Consider the following 15,258-nt stretch of genomic DNA (forward strand, 5'->3'; position numbering starts at 1 on the left):
TTCCACATTCAACCACTCGCTAGCTAAATGCAAAATTCCGAACATCTGTTCTTCAACTGCCTTTCTTCAATTTGAATTTATGCTCTTGCAAGTGCGTAATCTGAGCAAAGGGGAAGAATCCCAACATTGAACCTGCTCAACCCATTCAAGGCCTTATACACCTCAATCAGATCACCTTGTAGGAGACTAGTCTCCAGAAGCTGCAATTTGCAGGACTTAAGCCTTTCTTGGTGAGAACACCCCTTTGTTCCTCTCATTTGCATAAATATTTAATACAACTGCTACATTTGAAAAAGTATCTGTAAGATTGGTTTTAAAAATATATTGTAGAACTTCCAAATGGAGTAATATTGTCTTTAATATAAATTTGGAGTACTCTAAGTTGTTCAAATAATGCTAAACCATCAATATCAGACTCGTTATGATCAATGTCTCTTCATTTATTACGTAATTCTTTGCAAAGATTTAAAAAAATCGTTATATTATCTTTTTTTTTTTGTAATTCAGAAATATTATAAAATATTTTAAATATTTCTACTAATTCTTTTATATTTCTAAACCTTTCAGTTAACGAGAAAATTGTTGTGTCTATAATTTGAAAGAAAAAATTAATTTTGAAATTTTGTTGCGGTTCCTGAACAGCTTCCTGTCTATGTTTATAATCGAAATGACGTCTTTTCAATCTTTCTCTTACAGTGCTTACTTCTGGAAACGAAGCTGCAATGCCAATGATAGTAGCCATATTGTTAGCCGAATCGAGAATTTTTTGGAACGCTTCTTCCTCTGTTCTGTTTTCTTGAAAATATTATTGCCTTACACCCCCATTGGTAGTGGTGTAAGGCAAGGATGTTCCATGTTCCCCACACTATTTGATTTATACGCAGAAGCACTGATGAAAGAGTTCAAAGAAGAGCAGAAAGAGGTGTAAAAAGTAGGAGGGGGAAGATAAAGACAATAAGATTTGCAGATGGCTAGATATTGATTGCTAATAATGAAGAATTACAGAGCTCCTAGGACATCTTGAATAGCACAACAAAGGATTAAAATATGAAGGTTAACAGCAATAAAACCAAGGTAATGTTAATGTCAAAGTAACCAGGAAGAAGAAGCAATACAACATTAAATGGAATAATATTGGAACAGGTGGACAAGTACAGATACTTGGGAAGCATAATGGAAGCAAAAAGCCTGGAAGAAATAAAAACAAGAATTGCAATGGGAAAGAATCATTTAGTAATAGAAAAGAACTATTGAAAAGCAATTTCAAGGAGAATTAAGAAAGCAAATGATGAAAACATTAATATGGACTGTTGTACTATGTGGCTCCGAGACATGGATACTGGGAAAGAGGAGGTCAGGCGCCTAGAAGCTTTCTAGATGTGGGTGTGGAAGAGAATGGAAAGGGTGAAATAGGTAGACAGAGTGAGAATGAGCTTTTGCGGAGAGAACGTTTGTATAGAATTAAGAAGGAGACAAAATAACTTTATAGGACATGTATTTAGAAGAGAAAGCATGCTGAGGAAAGGGATTGAGGGATAGATGCGTGGGAAGAGAACTGTTGGGAGAAGGCGGATTGGACGGTAAGAGGAAATTACGCAAGAATTAAAAGTATAGCACAAGATAGAGAAGCATGGCATCAATGAAGCCCTGAACCTGCCTGAGGGCAGAGAACTTGAAGAAAAGAAGGTTTTATAACTACAAAATATAAATATGAACCACATATTCATATAAGCAAATTAATGTGTCTGAAATTTCATGTACTGTTTTTATTTCAAATGAATTATTTGCCTGCCATGTTGAATACTGGTAAATGATGGACGTCGCACTGATCATCTGATTGTATAAAACCAATCAGATGACCAACGGGACTTCTAGGTATATGGGACAAGCGGTTGGATAGGTTTTTTTAAGAGTAACGCTAAGTTGCAGAATGGTAATCCCTTTGGCTCTTAATTTGTGCTTAGCAGCAGCACTAATTGACTCAATGGTGCAAACAATGCATTCCCAGTAATGTCTCTCGTAATCCGTCCATTATATGGAAATTTTCTTTGTTCTACTGAAACTATTATAAATGTAATTACCCAGGGGAATTTAATAAAATCTCTAAATATCAAATTTATCCATAAAGAAGTTCGTTAAACAGAGGTCCGACTTGTACATGTCAAAAGGCTTTTTGACGCCCTCCCGAACTGCCGCCTGTGAGCGACGCTTACCGCGCCTACCCACTTGCGGCAGCTCTGGGAGGGTGCCAACATGAAAAAATCACACGGGTACGCCTGCCTTTTCATGCGCTGCGGTGAATATAAATCATTGTCCTTCCCAACCGGGTGGAAATGGCGTGAGTTTGAATTCCGTCATTGACGGGAGGAACTTTTATGGCATTTTTGCACTTCTATGAGTTCCGAGGGTACCATGGTTTTTCTCTCATAAAGTCCGGTTTTTGTCCAGTAAACCAAACCGAAGGATGCACTGAATTAAAAGACACAACATACCGATGCCTTAGATATTTTGATACTTAACATACACCTAACAACTATCAGGATAATCTAATATAGCGGTTCGTTATCTTGCGTTCTCAAGCTTTGTGAACAGCACTGCAAGAATTGTGGAACAGCGACATGGTAGTGGTAGTGATAAAATCACAGGTTGTGATTTCATCGCTCAACTCAAGTTTTCAGTCGATTATTCTCACCCCTAGCAACAGTAGTTGTGGGTATTGATCGTTTGGCGTGTGGAAGTAATACGGCAGATCGAGTCATCATGACTTATGATATTGTGGTATGCTTTATTTTTTCGTTATCGAGCGTCCTTGTTTATAATAAAACTAGTTAATATATATATATATATATATATTCGATTGAGATTACGTGTTGATTTACAGCCAAAATTACATGTGCAATCCGCCATGGTGATCTTTTTCTACACGTGGCATCACTCATGAATATGTAATTTCCATGAATCGTTTTGTAAGTGTGCGTCGGTTTCGTATCTATCCTGAGTTTCTCCTGCGAAATAAAATTTTTTTTCTTAATTTTACCAACAATGATGATTATAATTAACCATCATTGTTAATTATTATTATGCAAAGTACGGTAATCCTTTACTTTAGCATCGGCGCGCTTCCGCTTTGACCATTTGAATATTCCGATGGAGCGTTTGTTTCGTTCAATATATGTCCGTCTCTATGGTGGGATTTCGTCAGTAATTCAGAAAGATTTACAAAATAAGTAGAAAGGGACGTGTATGTGTAATGAAAGTATAATCTGCTTGAAGACCCTATGTTGAGCCAGTTCTGTATTAGCCAGTCGTAGATTCCGTGGTTAGTGTTCTTTGCGAAGTATGTTTTTCCTGCAGAAGAACCTTAGTATTGAAAGGTGCGTGTCTTAAACCTTCATTAAAAATTATTTAAAAATTTATTATTTAAGAAATTTTAATTCTTTCTGAATTTCGTTATAAATTCTCGATATAGAGCATGCAAACAGTGAGCAGCACGCATGCTCTATCAGATAACAGTTTGGAATCACAGGTCAGAGCTGAAGTGCTCCGTTGCTGTGATGCCACGACGCTAAAGTTAAAGATTACCGAAAGTATAAAAAAAAAAAGTACACTTCATCTTGTAACTTCAACTTATTCCATTTTTGGGAGTGGGTTTGGTTTTCATTACGAGCTCTCACCTTTTGGTGCCATTCTCTTCGCTTAAATCAAACTAAACACTTGGTCTCTTTTTTTTTGTTTTGTTTTGAGCGCTAGGTGTGAAGACAGCGGAGGCTGCAAGATAATAGGTAGTAGTAGTAGCGGCATGTGATGCAAGAAAGCAAGTGTATGAGCTTATGCATCATCAGCGAAAAAAAAAAAAAAAATACAAAACAAATCCCTCAAAATGTTTGTCCAGTTACCCCTTAAATTTATTTAACCTACCAACTTCCACAACGACAGATGGAAGTTTGTTCCAGAAATTAACCACCCACTGGCTAAAGGCAAATTTCCGCACATCTGTTCTACATCTGGCTTTCCTCAATTTGAATTTATGCCCTCTTAAGTTCGTAATCTGAACAAGTGGAAGGATCCCATCAGTATTGAAAATTTACTAATGATATTAAGAGTATGACACCGGCGGAATTATTTAACAAGTACAAGTCAATGCTGAAAAAAAGCAGTGAGTTAGGGTTGAATTTGAAAGTGTCTACAATTCTGTTTGTTTGGGGATTTTTTTGGTGCATGGGTGTCTATGGCCATAGTGCGCCACTGCAATTCTGCCGAGACACAATAGGAGGGAGTATATGATGAGAGCCTTGTCGATAAATTTGGCCCTGGAGAGATTGTGCAAGGCTCAAGGGGTAGAATTTTTCTCAGCCTCGTCTGTGCTTGTTAACAGGAGAGACAGCTTCTACAGGGATGGGATACACTTAAATAGAAAGGGTGCAAGAATATTTGCTGATGCTATCCAGGCAGAGTTAGTTTGGTTGGAAAACTGCTAGCTAGCTTGGGGGGGGTACATGGACTAATAGATTAACAGTAGCCGCTGGCAGAGGTGAAAGTGATTCTTGCACTACTTCTATTGAAATACAATTGAGTAGCAGCCTGGAAAGCAAGGCAATGGGGATTTCCAGGACTGCTGGGAGTCATAGTGGAACAAGTAAATACATGGGCTGTGTTAGGGTAACTAAGAGTAGAAACAGGTGCATGTATACTTGCATGTACACCAATGCTAGGAGCATAGTTAAATTCGATGAGCTTGAAGTGCTAGTCAAGACATCAAAGGCATTGTTGGGACATCAGAGACATGGTGCCACACAGACATAAGCAGTGCAGAACTGGAATTTGGGGAGTACAATGTGTATAGACAGGACAGAAAGGGAGGAGAGGTTATGCTGTTAGTTAAGAAACACACAAAATCTAAGGAACTGCATCCAATTGATGTTGGTGGATAATGTAATGTTGAGTCTGTTTGGTGTGACATAAGAACTGGGAAAGGAAAAACAAGAGTAGGTGTGTGTTATAGGCCAAATTAATCTGATGAATATAATGAGAAATTGTGCAGAGAAATAGAGTGAGCCAGTAAATCAGTGTGTCTTATAATGGGGAAATTTTAATTCCCAGAGATTGACTGGAATTTGTGGGTTGGTCACTCGCACACTAGCAAGGCTTTTGTGGATTTATTGGATGTTTGTTTTCTACAGCAGCATGTTCGGGAGGCAACTAGAAGGAGTAATACTCTTTATCTAATTATCAGTAGTGATTCTTCATGCATCAAGAATCTGCAGATAAAGGAACCACTAGGTGGCAGTGATCACAGTGTGGTTGATGGTAGTTACCTCTTTGAGGTAACTACAATGAAGGGTAAAGGGAAGGGTTTTTACTTTTGTAAAGGTGACTACGGTGGGCAGAGACAGTATTTAAATTCTATACGGTGGGACTAACTGATGATGTTACCAACAGCAAATTCAAAATGGTAAGCATTCAAAGAATTAATCTTGGAAGCTACTAGGCTTTTCATACCAACAAAGAAATATTTTTCAAGATTTAGGCCTAAATGGATGTTGGATGAACTAATCAGACATGTGACAGAGAAGAAAAATGCATGGGATACATATAAATTAACATGTGACACAGAAGGCTATGATAGATATAAGCTGGTCTGTAACCAAGTTACAAAGGAGGTTAGGCAGGCGAAGGCAGATTACGAGAAATCTTTGGCAAGGGATGCAAAGAAAAACAGCAAAGAGTTCTTTACTTATGTAAACTCTAGAAGGAAGGGGATGAATCACATTAGTCCACTTGATATCGATGGTTCAACTGTTGATGAATATTTAACTATCAAACTAAATGAATATTTTGCATCTACATTCACACATGAGGAGTTATTCAGGGAGGGGTATGCCAAAAGTGTATTCAACTCTGGCAGTAAGCTAGATAAAAACTTCAGCCATTATCAACCCACTGCAGGATGGAAGCCTCCTCAACAATTCATGTTGAGGGAAATGGACCATAATCTGCCATACTGGTCCAGTGCAGGTTGTCTAGATAATCTTGTAATAACTGAGAGTAAAGTGGAGGAGAAATTGTTGAAGATAAACATAAGAAAGGTACCTGGGGTGGATGGAATCTATCCAGTTATATTAAAGGAGGCGGCAGAGGAAGTCAGCAAATCCTTATCCATAATTATGAAGGCTTCCCTGGACTCAAGGGATGTACCCATGGACTGGAGATGTGCAAATGTGACCTCAATCCACAAAGGGGGAGATAAGTAATTATAGACCTGTGAGTTTAACTTCTGTTCCAGGGAAATTAATGGAGGCACTGGTTAAAGAAGCATTGCAGGATCATCTATACAAGATTTCAGTTATAGCTCGGACACAGCATGGATTTATTAAGGGGAAGTCTTGTCTGACTAATTTGATTGGATACTATGATGTAGTCACAAAGGAACTGGATGCAAAGAATAACTTTGATATCATATATTTGGATCTTAGAAAGGCCTTTGATACTGTTGCACAAATTGGAGAAGTGTGGCATTGGAGGCAAATTGCTACTATGGATAAAGGGATGGTTGAGTGGAAGAAAACAGAGAGTGGTAATCAATGGACACTGTTCTTTGTGGACTAATGTTATTAGTGGAGACCCTCAGGGTTCAGTGTTGGGTCCATTGTTGATATTGATGATGGTATATCAGGCTTAATGTCCAAGTTTGCAGACAATATGAAGGTTGGCAGGGTTGTTAGCATTAACATTAGTAGAGGCATTTGATGCAAGAAAGCAAGCTTATGCAGCATCAGCCAAGGGATGGAAGTCTATTCCACCAACCAACCACCCGCTGGCTAAAGGCAAATTTCCTCAAGTCTATCCTACATCTGTCTTTTCTCAATTTGAATTTATGCCCTCTCAGGTGATTATTCTGAGCAAGAGGAAGAATCCCATCAGCATTGAGCATGCTCAAACCATTCAAGGCTTTATACACCTCTATCAGATCACCTCGCAGGTGCCTAGTCTCCAGACACTGTAATTTGCAAAACTTAAGCCTTTCTTCGTAAGAGCAACCCTTCGTTCCGTACACTAACCTTGTTGCCCTTCTCTGTACTCGTTCCAGCATCTCTACATCCTTCTTGAAATGAGGCCTCCAGACCTGTATACAGTACTCTAGGTGTGGTCTGACCATTGTCTTATATAAGGGAATAATCACCTCCTTATCCCTGCTAGCAAAATTCCTATATATCATCGACAATACACCATGAACTACTCTTGCAGCCCATCTGCACTGCTCAGAAAAATTCATATCTGCCTGCACAACCACCCCCAGGTCCCTTTCATTTTCTACCACTGTCAGTGTAGTACCACAGAGTTGATACGTTGCTCTGGGGGTGCTGTTTCCCATATGTAGTACTTTACATTTCTCAATGTTAAACTTCATTTGCCACCTCTCAGCCCATCTGCTCAACCTTTCCAGATCCTGTTGCAGTAGCATAGTGTCAGTAGTGTCCTTGACAACCCTGCCAACCTTCGTATAGTCTGCAAACTTGGACATTAAGCTTGATATACCATCATCAATATCATTTATAAATACAGAAAACAATAATGGACCCAATACTGAACCCCGAGGGACTCCACTAATAACGTTAGTCCACGATGAGAAGTGTCCATTGATTACCACTCTGTCTTCTCCCCCTCAACCACCCCTTTATCCATAGCAGCAATTTGCCTCCAATGCCACACTGCTCCAATTTGTGCAGCAGTCTTCCATATGCAACAGTATCAAAAGCCTTTCTAAGATCCAAGTATATAATATCAAAGTTATTCCCTGCATCCAGTTCTTTTGTGACTGCATCATAGTATCCAATCAAATTAGTCAGACAAGACTTCCCCTTAATAAATCCATGCTGTGTCCGAGTCCATGGGTACTTCCCCTGAGTCCAAGGAAGCTCTCATAATTATGGCTAAGGGTTTGCCTACTTCCTTTGCTGCCTCCTTTAATATAACTGGATAGATCCCATCCACCCCAGGTGCCTTTCTTGTATTTATCTTCAACAATTTCTCCTCCACTTTACTCTGAGTTATTACAAGATTCTCTAGCTTACTGCCAGAGTTGAATACACCTCTGGCATTCCCTTCACTAAATAACTCCTCATGTGTGAATGTCGATGAAAAATATTCATTCAGTTTGTTAGCTACCTGAGCTGGATCATCAACAGTTGACCCATCGATATCAAGTGGACCAATCTGATTCATCCCCTTCCTTCTAGAGTTTACATAAGTAAAGAACTCTTTGCTGTTTTTCTTTGCATCCCTTGCCAAATATTTCTCGTAATCTGCCTTCGCCTGCCTAACCTCCTTTGTAACTTGGTTACAGATCAACTTGTATCTATCATAGGCTTCGGTGTCACCTGTTAATTTGTATGTATCCCATGCATTTTTCTTCTCTGCCATATGTCTCATTAGTTCATCTGACATCCACTTAGGCCTAAACCTTGAACAATATTTCTTAGTTGGTATGTCAAGCCTAGTAGCTTCCAAGATAAGTTCTTTGAATGCTTCCCATTTTGAATTTGCTGTTGGTAACATCATCAGTTGGTCCCACTGTATAGAATTTAAATACTGTCTCAGTCCATCGTAGTCACCCTTACGAAAGCAATAACCCTTCCCTTTACCCCTAATGGTAGTTACCTCTTTGAGTAAATCCCACTTCAGCACACTGTGATCACTGCCATCTAGTGGTTCATTTACCTGCAGATTCTTAATGCATGAAGAATCACTACTGATAATCAAATCAAGAGTATTACTCCCTCTAGTTGCCTCCCGAACATGCTGATGTAGAAAACAATCATCCAATTAATCCACAAAAGCCTTGCTAGTGTGTGAGTGACCAGCCCCCAAATTGCAGTCATTATCTGGGAAATTAAAATCCCCCATTATAAGACTCTCTGATTTACTGGTCCACTCTATTTCCCCGTACAGTTTCTTATTATACTCATCAGAGTCATTAGGCCTATAGCACACTCCTACTCTTAATTTTGATCTCCCAATGCTTATGTCACACCAAACTGACTCGACACTGCACTGTCCAGCAATGTCGACTGGCTTCACTTCCTTGGATTTTATGTATTTCTTAACTAATAGCATAACCCCTCCTCCCTTCCTACCCTGTCTATCCTTTCTGTAGACATTGTACTCCCCAAATTCCAGTTCTGCATTCCTTATATCTGTGTGACACCACGTCTCTGAAATCCCCACAATATCTACCTTTGATGTTTTGAGCAATACCTCAAATTCATCAAATTTATTTACTGAACTCCTAGCATTGGCGTGCACGCAAGTATACATGCACCTGTTCTTTTTCTTAGCTACCCAAACACAACCTATGTGTTTATTTGTGCCCCAATGATTCCCAGCAGTCTCTGAAATATCCTGCATCTTATTTTCCAGGCTGTGGCTCATTCCAATAGAAGCAGTGCAAGAATCACTTTCACCTCTGCCAGTGGCTACTGTTAGTCTATTAGTCCTTGTATCCCCCGCAATCTAGCAGTTTTCCGACCCACCTAACACTGCCTCGATAGCATCAGCAAACATTCTTGCACCCTTTCTATTTAAGTGTATCCCATCCCTGTAGAAGCAGTCTCTCCTGTTAACAAGTACAGACCAGGCTGAAAAAAATTCTACCCCTTGAGCCTTGCACAATCCTTCCAGGGCCAAATTGATCGACAAGGCTCTCATCATATACTCCCTCCTATCGTGTCTGGGCAGAATTGCAGACACTTTCAAATTCAACCCTAATTCACGGCTTTTTTTCAACAGTGACCTGTACTTGTTAAGTAATTCCGCCGGTCTCCTACTCTTAATATCATTAGTGCCAACGTGTACAACTATATCACCTTTTGTGCCCTTAAAAGATGATATCCGCTCTACGTCATCAACCTTTGCCCCTGGCAGACAATTGTTAATGACACTAATGACAGTACACTGCTGCAACAGGATTTAGAAAAGTTGAGCAGATGGGCTGAGAGGTGGCAAATGAAGTTTAACATTGAGAAATGTAAAGTGCTGCATATGGAAAGCAGTAATCCGAGCATAACTTATCGACTCTGTGGTACCACACTGACATTGGTAGAGAATGAAAAGGACCTGGAGGTAATTGTGCAGGCAGATATGAAGTTTTCTGCGCAGTGCAGATGGTCTGCAAGAGTAGCTCATGGTGTCTTGTCAGTGATATACAGGAATCTTTCTAGCAGGGATAAGGAGGTGATTATCCCTTGTATAAGGCAATGGTCAGACCACACCTTGAGTACTGTATACAGGTCTGGAGGCCTCATTTTAAGAAGGATGTAGAGCTGTTGGAACGCATACAGAGAAGGACAAGATTAGTGAACAAAACAAAGGGTTGCTTTTACGAAGAAAGGCTTAAGTTTTGCAAATTAGTGTCTTTAGACTAGGCACATGCAAGGTGATCTGATTGAGGTATATAAAGGGTTGAATGGTTTGAGCATGCTCAATGCTGATGGGATTCTTCCTCATGTTCAGAATAATCCCCTGAGAGGGCATAAATTCAAATTGAGCAAAGGCGGTTGTAGGATAGATGCGCGCAAGTTTGCTTTTAGCCAGTGGGTGGTTGATTGGTGGAACAAACTTCCTTCTGTCGTTGTAGAAGTTGATAGCTTAAATAGATTCAAGGCAGAACTTGACAAAGATTTGGAGCAAGGGGATGTGTAAAATAAACGTGTTGTTTTTTTTTTTTTTTTTTGGCTGATGCTATATAAGCTTGCTTTCTTGCATCATGTGCCCATGCTAATAAACATTTGGGCCATTTATTACAGTCCTGATCATGAACATTTGAACTTTGTCCACAAATGTTTTGAAAAATGGTATTTTTAATTTTGTATTTTTTTTTTTTTTGAAAATTTACTGGCGTTCTTTCTTGCTACTGTTTTTGCCTTTCCATGAATTTCTCACTTAAGAAATTGTTCTTTTCTTTTCCCATTGAAAAAGCTACTAATACATTTTGGTCTATATCTGGATAACTCACACTTTTTATTTCTTACTGCTTTAAGGGGTTTGTTCTTCCTGTTGCCAGATAAGTTGAGCGTGTACTAGGCAGAATCTCAAATTCAGCAGCAATTAGTAGCAATTTACATAAAATGTGGTATGAACTTACATACCACCCAGAAACTGTCAAAACAGTTCATTCTAAACAAGCAGAATTACTGCAGTTATGCATACATTTCATATCAGACTTAATGAATAGCAGGAGAAGAGCATATGATTTTATGAAAGTGATCCTCTGCGAATGAGGCATGAATGTCTCATGAATTTGTAATCAATGTTTAATGCCCACTTCTGCTTGGATTTAACATGGATTTATCGGATGGATATTTTTAAATTAAAAGATTTGTAATAGTCATGATAGTATACAGTAAACCCTCGATTTAACGGACTAATAGGGGAGAAGGGGGTGTCCAGTAATGCCGAAAGTCCGTTAGATCGAATGTAACCTGGGGAGGTATTTTTTATTGTTCTTAATTTAAAAAAAAAAAAAAAAAAGCTTTAATACAAAGGGTACTAGGAAAGTTTTGCAATATGACGCAACAATGAATAACAGGAAGCTGCTTGTTGCTGCATGTTGAGACATGTTCATACGTGCATAGTAGCCGCCGCGCCAAGTCGATGGGCTCAGTTATTCATTAGTAGTGAGAGTGTAAAGTGCTTGCGATGGCATCGTGGTCACAAAATGAGATAAGGACAGTTTTGCGGTATAATTTCGTGCGTGGTTTAACCATAGACCAGTGCTTAGAAGAAATGACTCTTGCACTAGATGATGATTGTCCACATCGTACAACGATATTCAGGTGGTATAGAGAATTCCAAAAGGGAAATTTCACTCTGGAGGATTCTGAGAGGCCGGGAAGGCCACGAACGTCAGTTACGGAGGAAAACGTTACTGCTGTGAGGAAAATGCTTGACGAAAACAGGCGAGTGACCTACCAACAGATAGAGGATACTTTGGGCCTAAATGCACCGGCAATTCGTTCGATTCTGCAAGATCATTTGCACGTGAAGAAACTTTGTTCTCTCTGGGTGCCGCATCAACTGACTGAAGAGCAGATGACACGACGTGTGACTTGGTGCCGGGAGATGTTAAAAAAGTTTGATAAGGGACAATCTCGGTATGTGAACAACATCGTGACAGGTGACGAGACTTGGCTGTACTATTACAATCTGCCGACCAAGGCTCAAAACAAAGTTTGGGTCTTTGATGATGACGACACACCCGTAATTGTCAGAAAATCCCGATCTGTAAAGAAGAAAATGATAGCTGTATTTTTCAAATCGAGTGGAATTGTGGAACGTGTCGTTTTGGACACGCAGAAGACAGTCACAGCTAAGTGGTATACTGAAGAATGCCTGCCTAAAGTCATTGGATCTATGAAGAACCTGCGGCCAAAGTCAAGAATGGACACCTGGTACCTCCATCACGATAATGCTGCAGCTCACCGCGCCAAAGCCTGCACCGAATATTTGACCACGACAGGACTGAAACTTCTCGAGCACCCTCCCTACAGTCCAGACCTTGCTCCCTGCGACTTTGCACTGTTCCCGCATGTGAAAATGAAGCTAAAAGGGAGGCGGTTTTCCAGTGATGAGGACCTTCTACGGGCTTGGGACAACGAGTATGCTTTACTCCCTAGTGAAACTTGGCAGAACTGGTTTAAAGATTGGTTTCGGAGGATGGAGAGGTGTATTGAATGTAGAGAAATTACTTTGAAAAAATTAAATAAACAAAGCTGTATTGCAAAACTTTCCTAGTACCCTTTGTACAATATACAGTACTGTACAATATAAAATTATAATAAAGAATATGTAATATTTTGTTGTAAATATAAAATGTTGCAATTTGGCCTTTGATTTACAGATATCAGAAACAGTTTTTGTTTTTTATGCCCTAAATTTCACAAACACGTGCTACTGAGATGTCTTGTTCTAATTTCTCAATTAGTTTTAATTTCTGTGCTACACTTAAGTTCACACGCTTTCTTTTAACTCCTCTATCACTTGATGCCATTTTAAATTGTAAGGATTGCAAAATTATTTAATAATTAGTCACAATTCAGAAATCACAGAAACACTATATACAACCTGACTGCACGATAGCTTGAGGCAATCTGAGACCAAAACAAAGAGAGTCGGTAGATCTGCAGTTTAGTGTCCCGAGTCGCATTCATTCTCAAGTCACCGCCTGCTCATATCTGTAATCTGGGAAAATAGCTATTTGAACACGTTTTCAGAAAGAATAAAAACAATTTCCTGAATTTGATTATAAAAATAAAAGTAAGTAAATAACAAAACAATAAAGGAAATAGATAATTATTATTAATTTAATTAATAATGATCACTGAAGTTTTTTGTGTATAACCTAAAAAAAAATAATATGGTCGAGATAATATTACTGTATTATTATTTGTCCGGTCCGTGAAATCCGTTATGTCGATGTCTGTTAAATCAAGGGTTTGCTATACTTTACTATTGTTCAGAATCATTGTATATATCTCAAGAAGCTTGCCACTTGGCCAAAATCCAACATGATCTGGATTCTTTCAAATCTGGCACATTTTATAAAAAGATGATCCAGAATTATTAAAAAAAGGCACTCATATTAGTACTTATCTTCTCTTTTGTCTTTTAAGAATCTGTGCAGAAAGGGACAACATTTCTTTGTTTTAGTGTTGCTTGTTCAGGAACAATACATGACTTGCTTTTGCAAATTAAAGCTACTAGCAGTACCCATTGTGAAAATTGCAAAATTTTCACAATGGGTACTACTAGTAGCTATAATTTGCAAAAGCATCTTCAAAACACTACTAAAAAGGGCAGAATAGTAAAAAGTCCACTAAAAATTCACCTTTCATTTTAAAAACTGATCACCTCCTCTGATACCTCATCTCCATGTCCTTAATATCCTGGTAAAACCTCTCACTGTTCTTTACCTACACTTCCTCAATTTTCTGGGAAAACTCAATGTGGAAGCATAAAAATGTACTGTGACACTCATGTTGCGGTCCAACTTCTTAAAACGTAGTGCAGTCTCTCTATAATACTTCTTTGAAAACAACATTTTTTGTATTCTCGTGTATACCTTCTGGTAACCTTATCTTAACATGCTGAAATGATCTAACCTGAGAATTTGCTACATACAATTCACCTTGACTAAATACAGGGTTAGTAAGCAAAATTCCAACTGTATCGAATGTTTGCCCTTGACTTTTATTTATAGTCATTGCAAAAGCCATCCGAATAGGAAGCTGCTGTCTCTTAAATAAGAATGGCAGAGTCGAATCGGATGGAGTCAAATCTACATGAGGTAAGAGTACCTGTTTTCCTTTAGCTTCTCCTGTTATTATTTCTAGATTCAAACAATTCTGATGCATAACTTTGACTATAAGTCTCGTACCATTGATCAATCCTTTTGAAATTGCCATATTCCACAGTAAAATAACAACTACTCCTACCTTCCTTCTAAAATTCAGTCTTGTCTTATATCTCGCAAAAAGGATTTCTGCTCCTATGCTTATCTTTGGTGGCACTCCAATTTATAGGAAAGTTGATATATCTCTTTTTGGGATTACCCTGACTTCTAATCTCTCTTGCCACAAGCACATTACAAATATTGCTTCCTCTGCATCTAAAGAACTTGTTTTTATCTTTCGCTCTCGGTGTTACTTTTCTTCCAAACAGCTGTTCACTCTGTACAAATCTCAAATCTGCCCTACCATGGAATATTGTTCCCACATCTGAGGTGGTGCACCCAAAGCCTCTCTCAGGCTTCTGGATTCCATTCAGAAGAGGGACAGTTAGGTTAATTAATGACTCGTCTCTAACCGAGTCTCCACTTGCTGTCTCATAGATGTACTGTTTCTGCCGCATGCCTTTTCTACAGATACTTCCATGGGCACTGTTCTTCTGAATTGGCTTCATTAATTCTCTCTCTTTCAAAACAGTCCAAACACGTTCCGCCACCAGCCAACATCCATTTACTGTCCAACTTCAAACTCAGAGAACCAACTTTTCATCTTCCTCGTTTATTCATTCAAGTGCTGTTTTCTGGAACAACCGTCCTTCATATGTCTTTCCTGAAAATTACAGTCTACAGAAGTTCAAGTCTAATGTCAACTAATATCTTCTCAACCTCCAACCCAAGCATGGTACTAAGTACTATAGGTTCTAATACCTCTTGTGTTTGGGGTTTTTATGAAAAAAAGAAAAAAAAAAAAAAACCCT

The 15,258-nt window shown here is 38.8% G+C and overlaps 1 protein-coding gene across 2 annotated transcripts in view; it reads left to right on the forward strand.

Annotated features, from left to right (window-relative positions):
• Positions 1-2,689: 2,689 nt before the first annotated feature.
• kud (oligosaccharyltransferase subunit 5 kud) overlaps positions 2,690-15,258 on the forward strand; it is a 66,195-nt gene continuing 53,626 nt past the window's right edge. The window contains exon 1 of one of the 2 annotated variants that reach the window (XM_090382700.1): positions 2,690-2,778. In XM_090382700.1, coding sequence (XP_090238826.1) covers positions 2,761-2,778 — 18 coding nt within the window. In that variant the 5' untranslated portion in view covers positions 2,690-2,760. Of the gene's footprint in view, positions 2,779-3,137; positions 3,375-15,258 lie in introns of those variants that run through there. The other variant, XM_090382701.1, reaches the window with a different exon arrangement.

The sequence above is a fragment of the Mastigoproctus giganteus genome, chromosome 10 (genome assembly GCF_048544385.1).
Source record: "Mastigoproctus giganteus isolate SK-2022 chromosome 10, ASM4854438v1, whole genome shotgun sequence".
Taxonomy (NCBI): Eukaryota; Metazoa; Arthropoda; class Arachnida; order Uropygi; family Thelyphonidae; genus Mastigoproctus; species Mastigoproctus giganteus.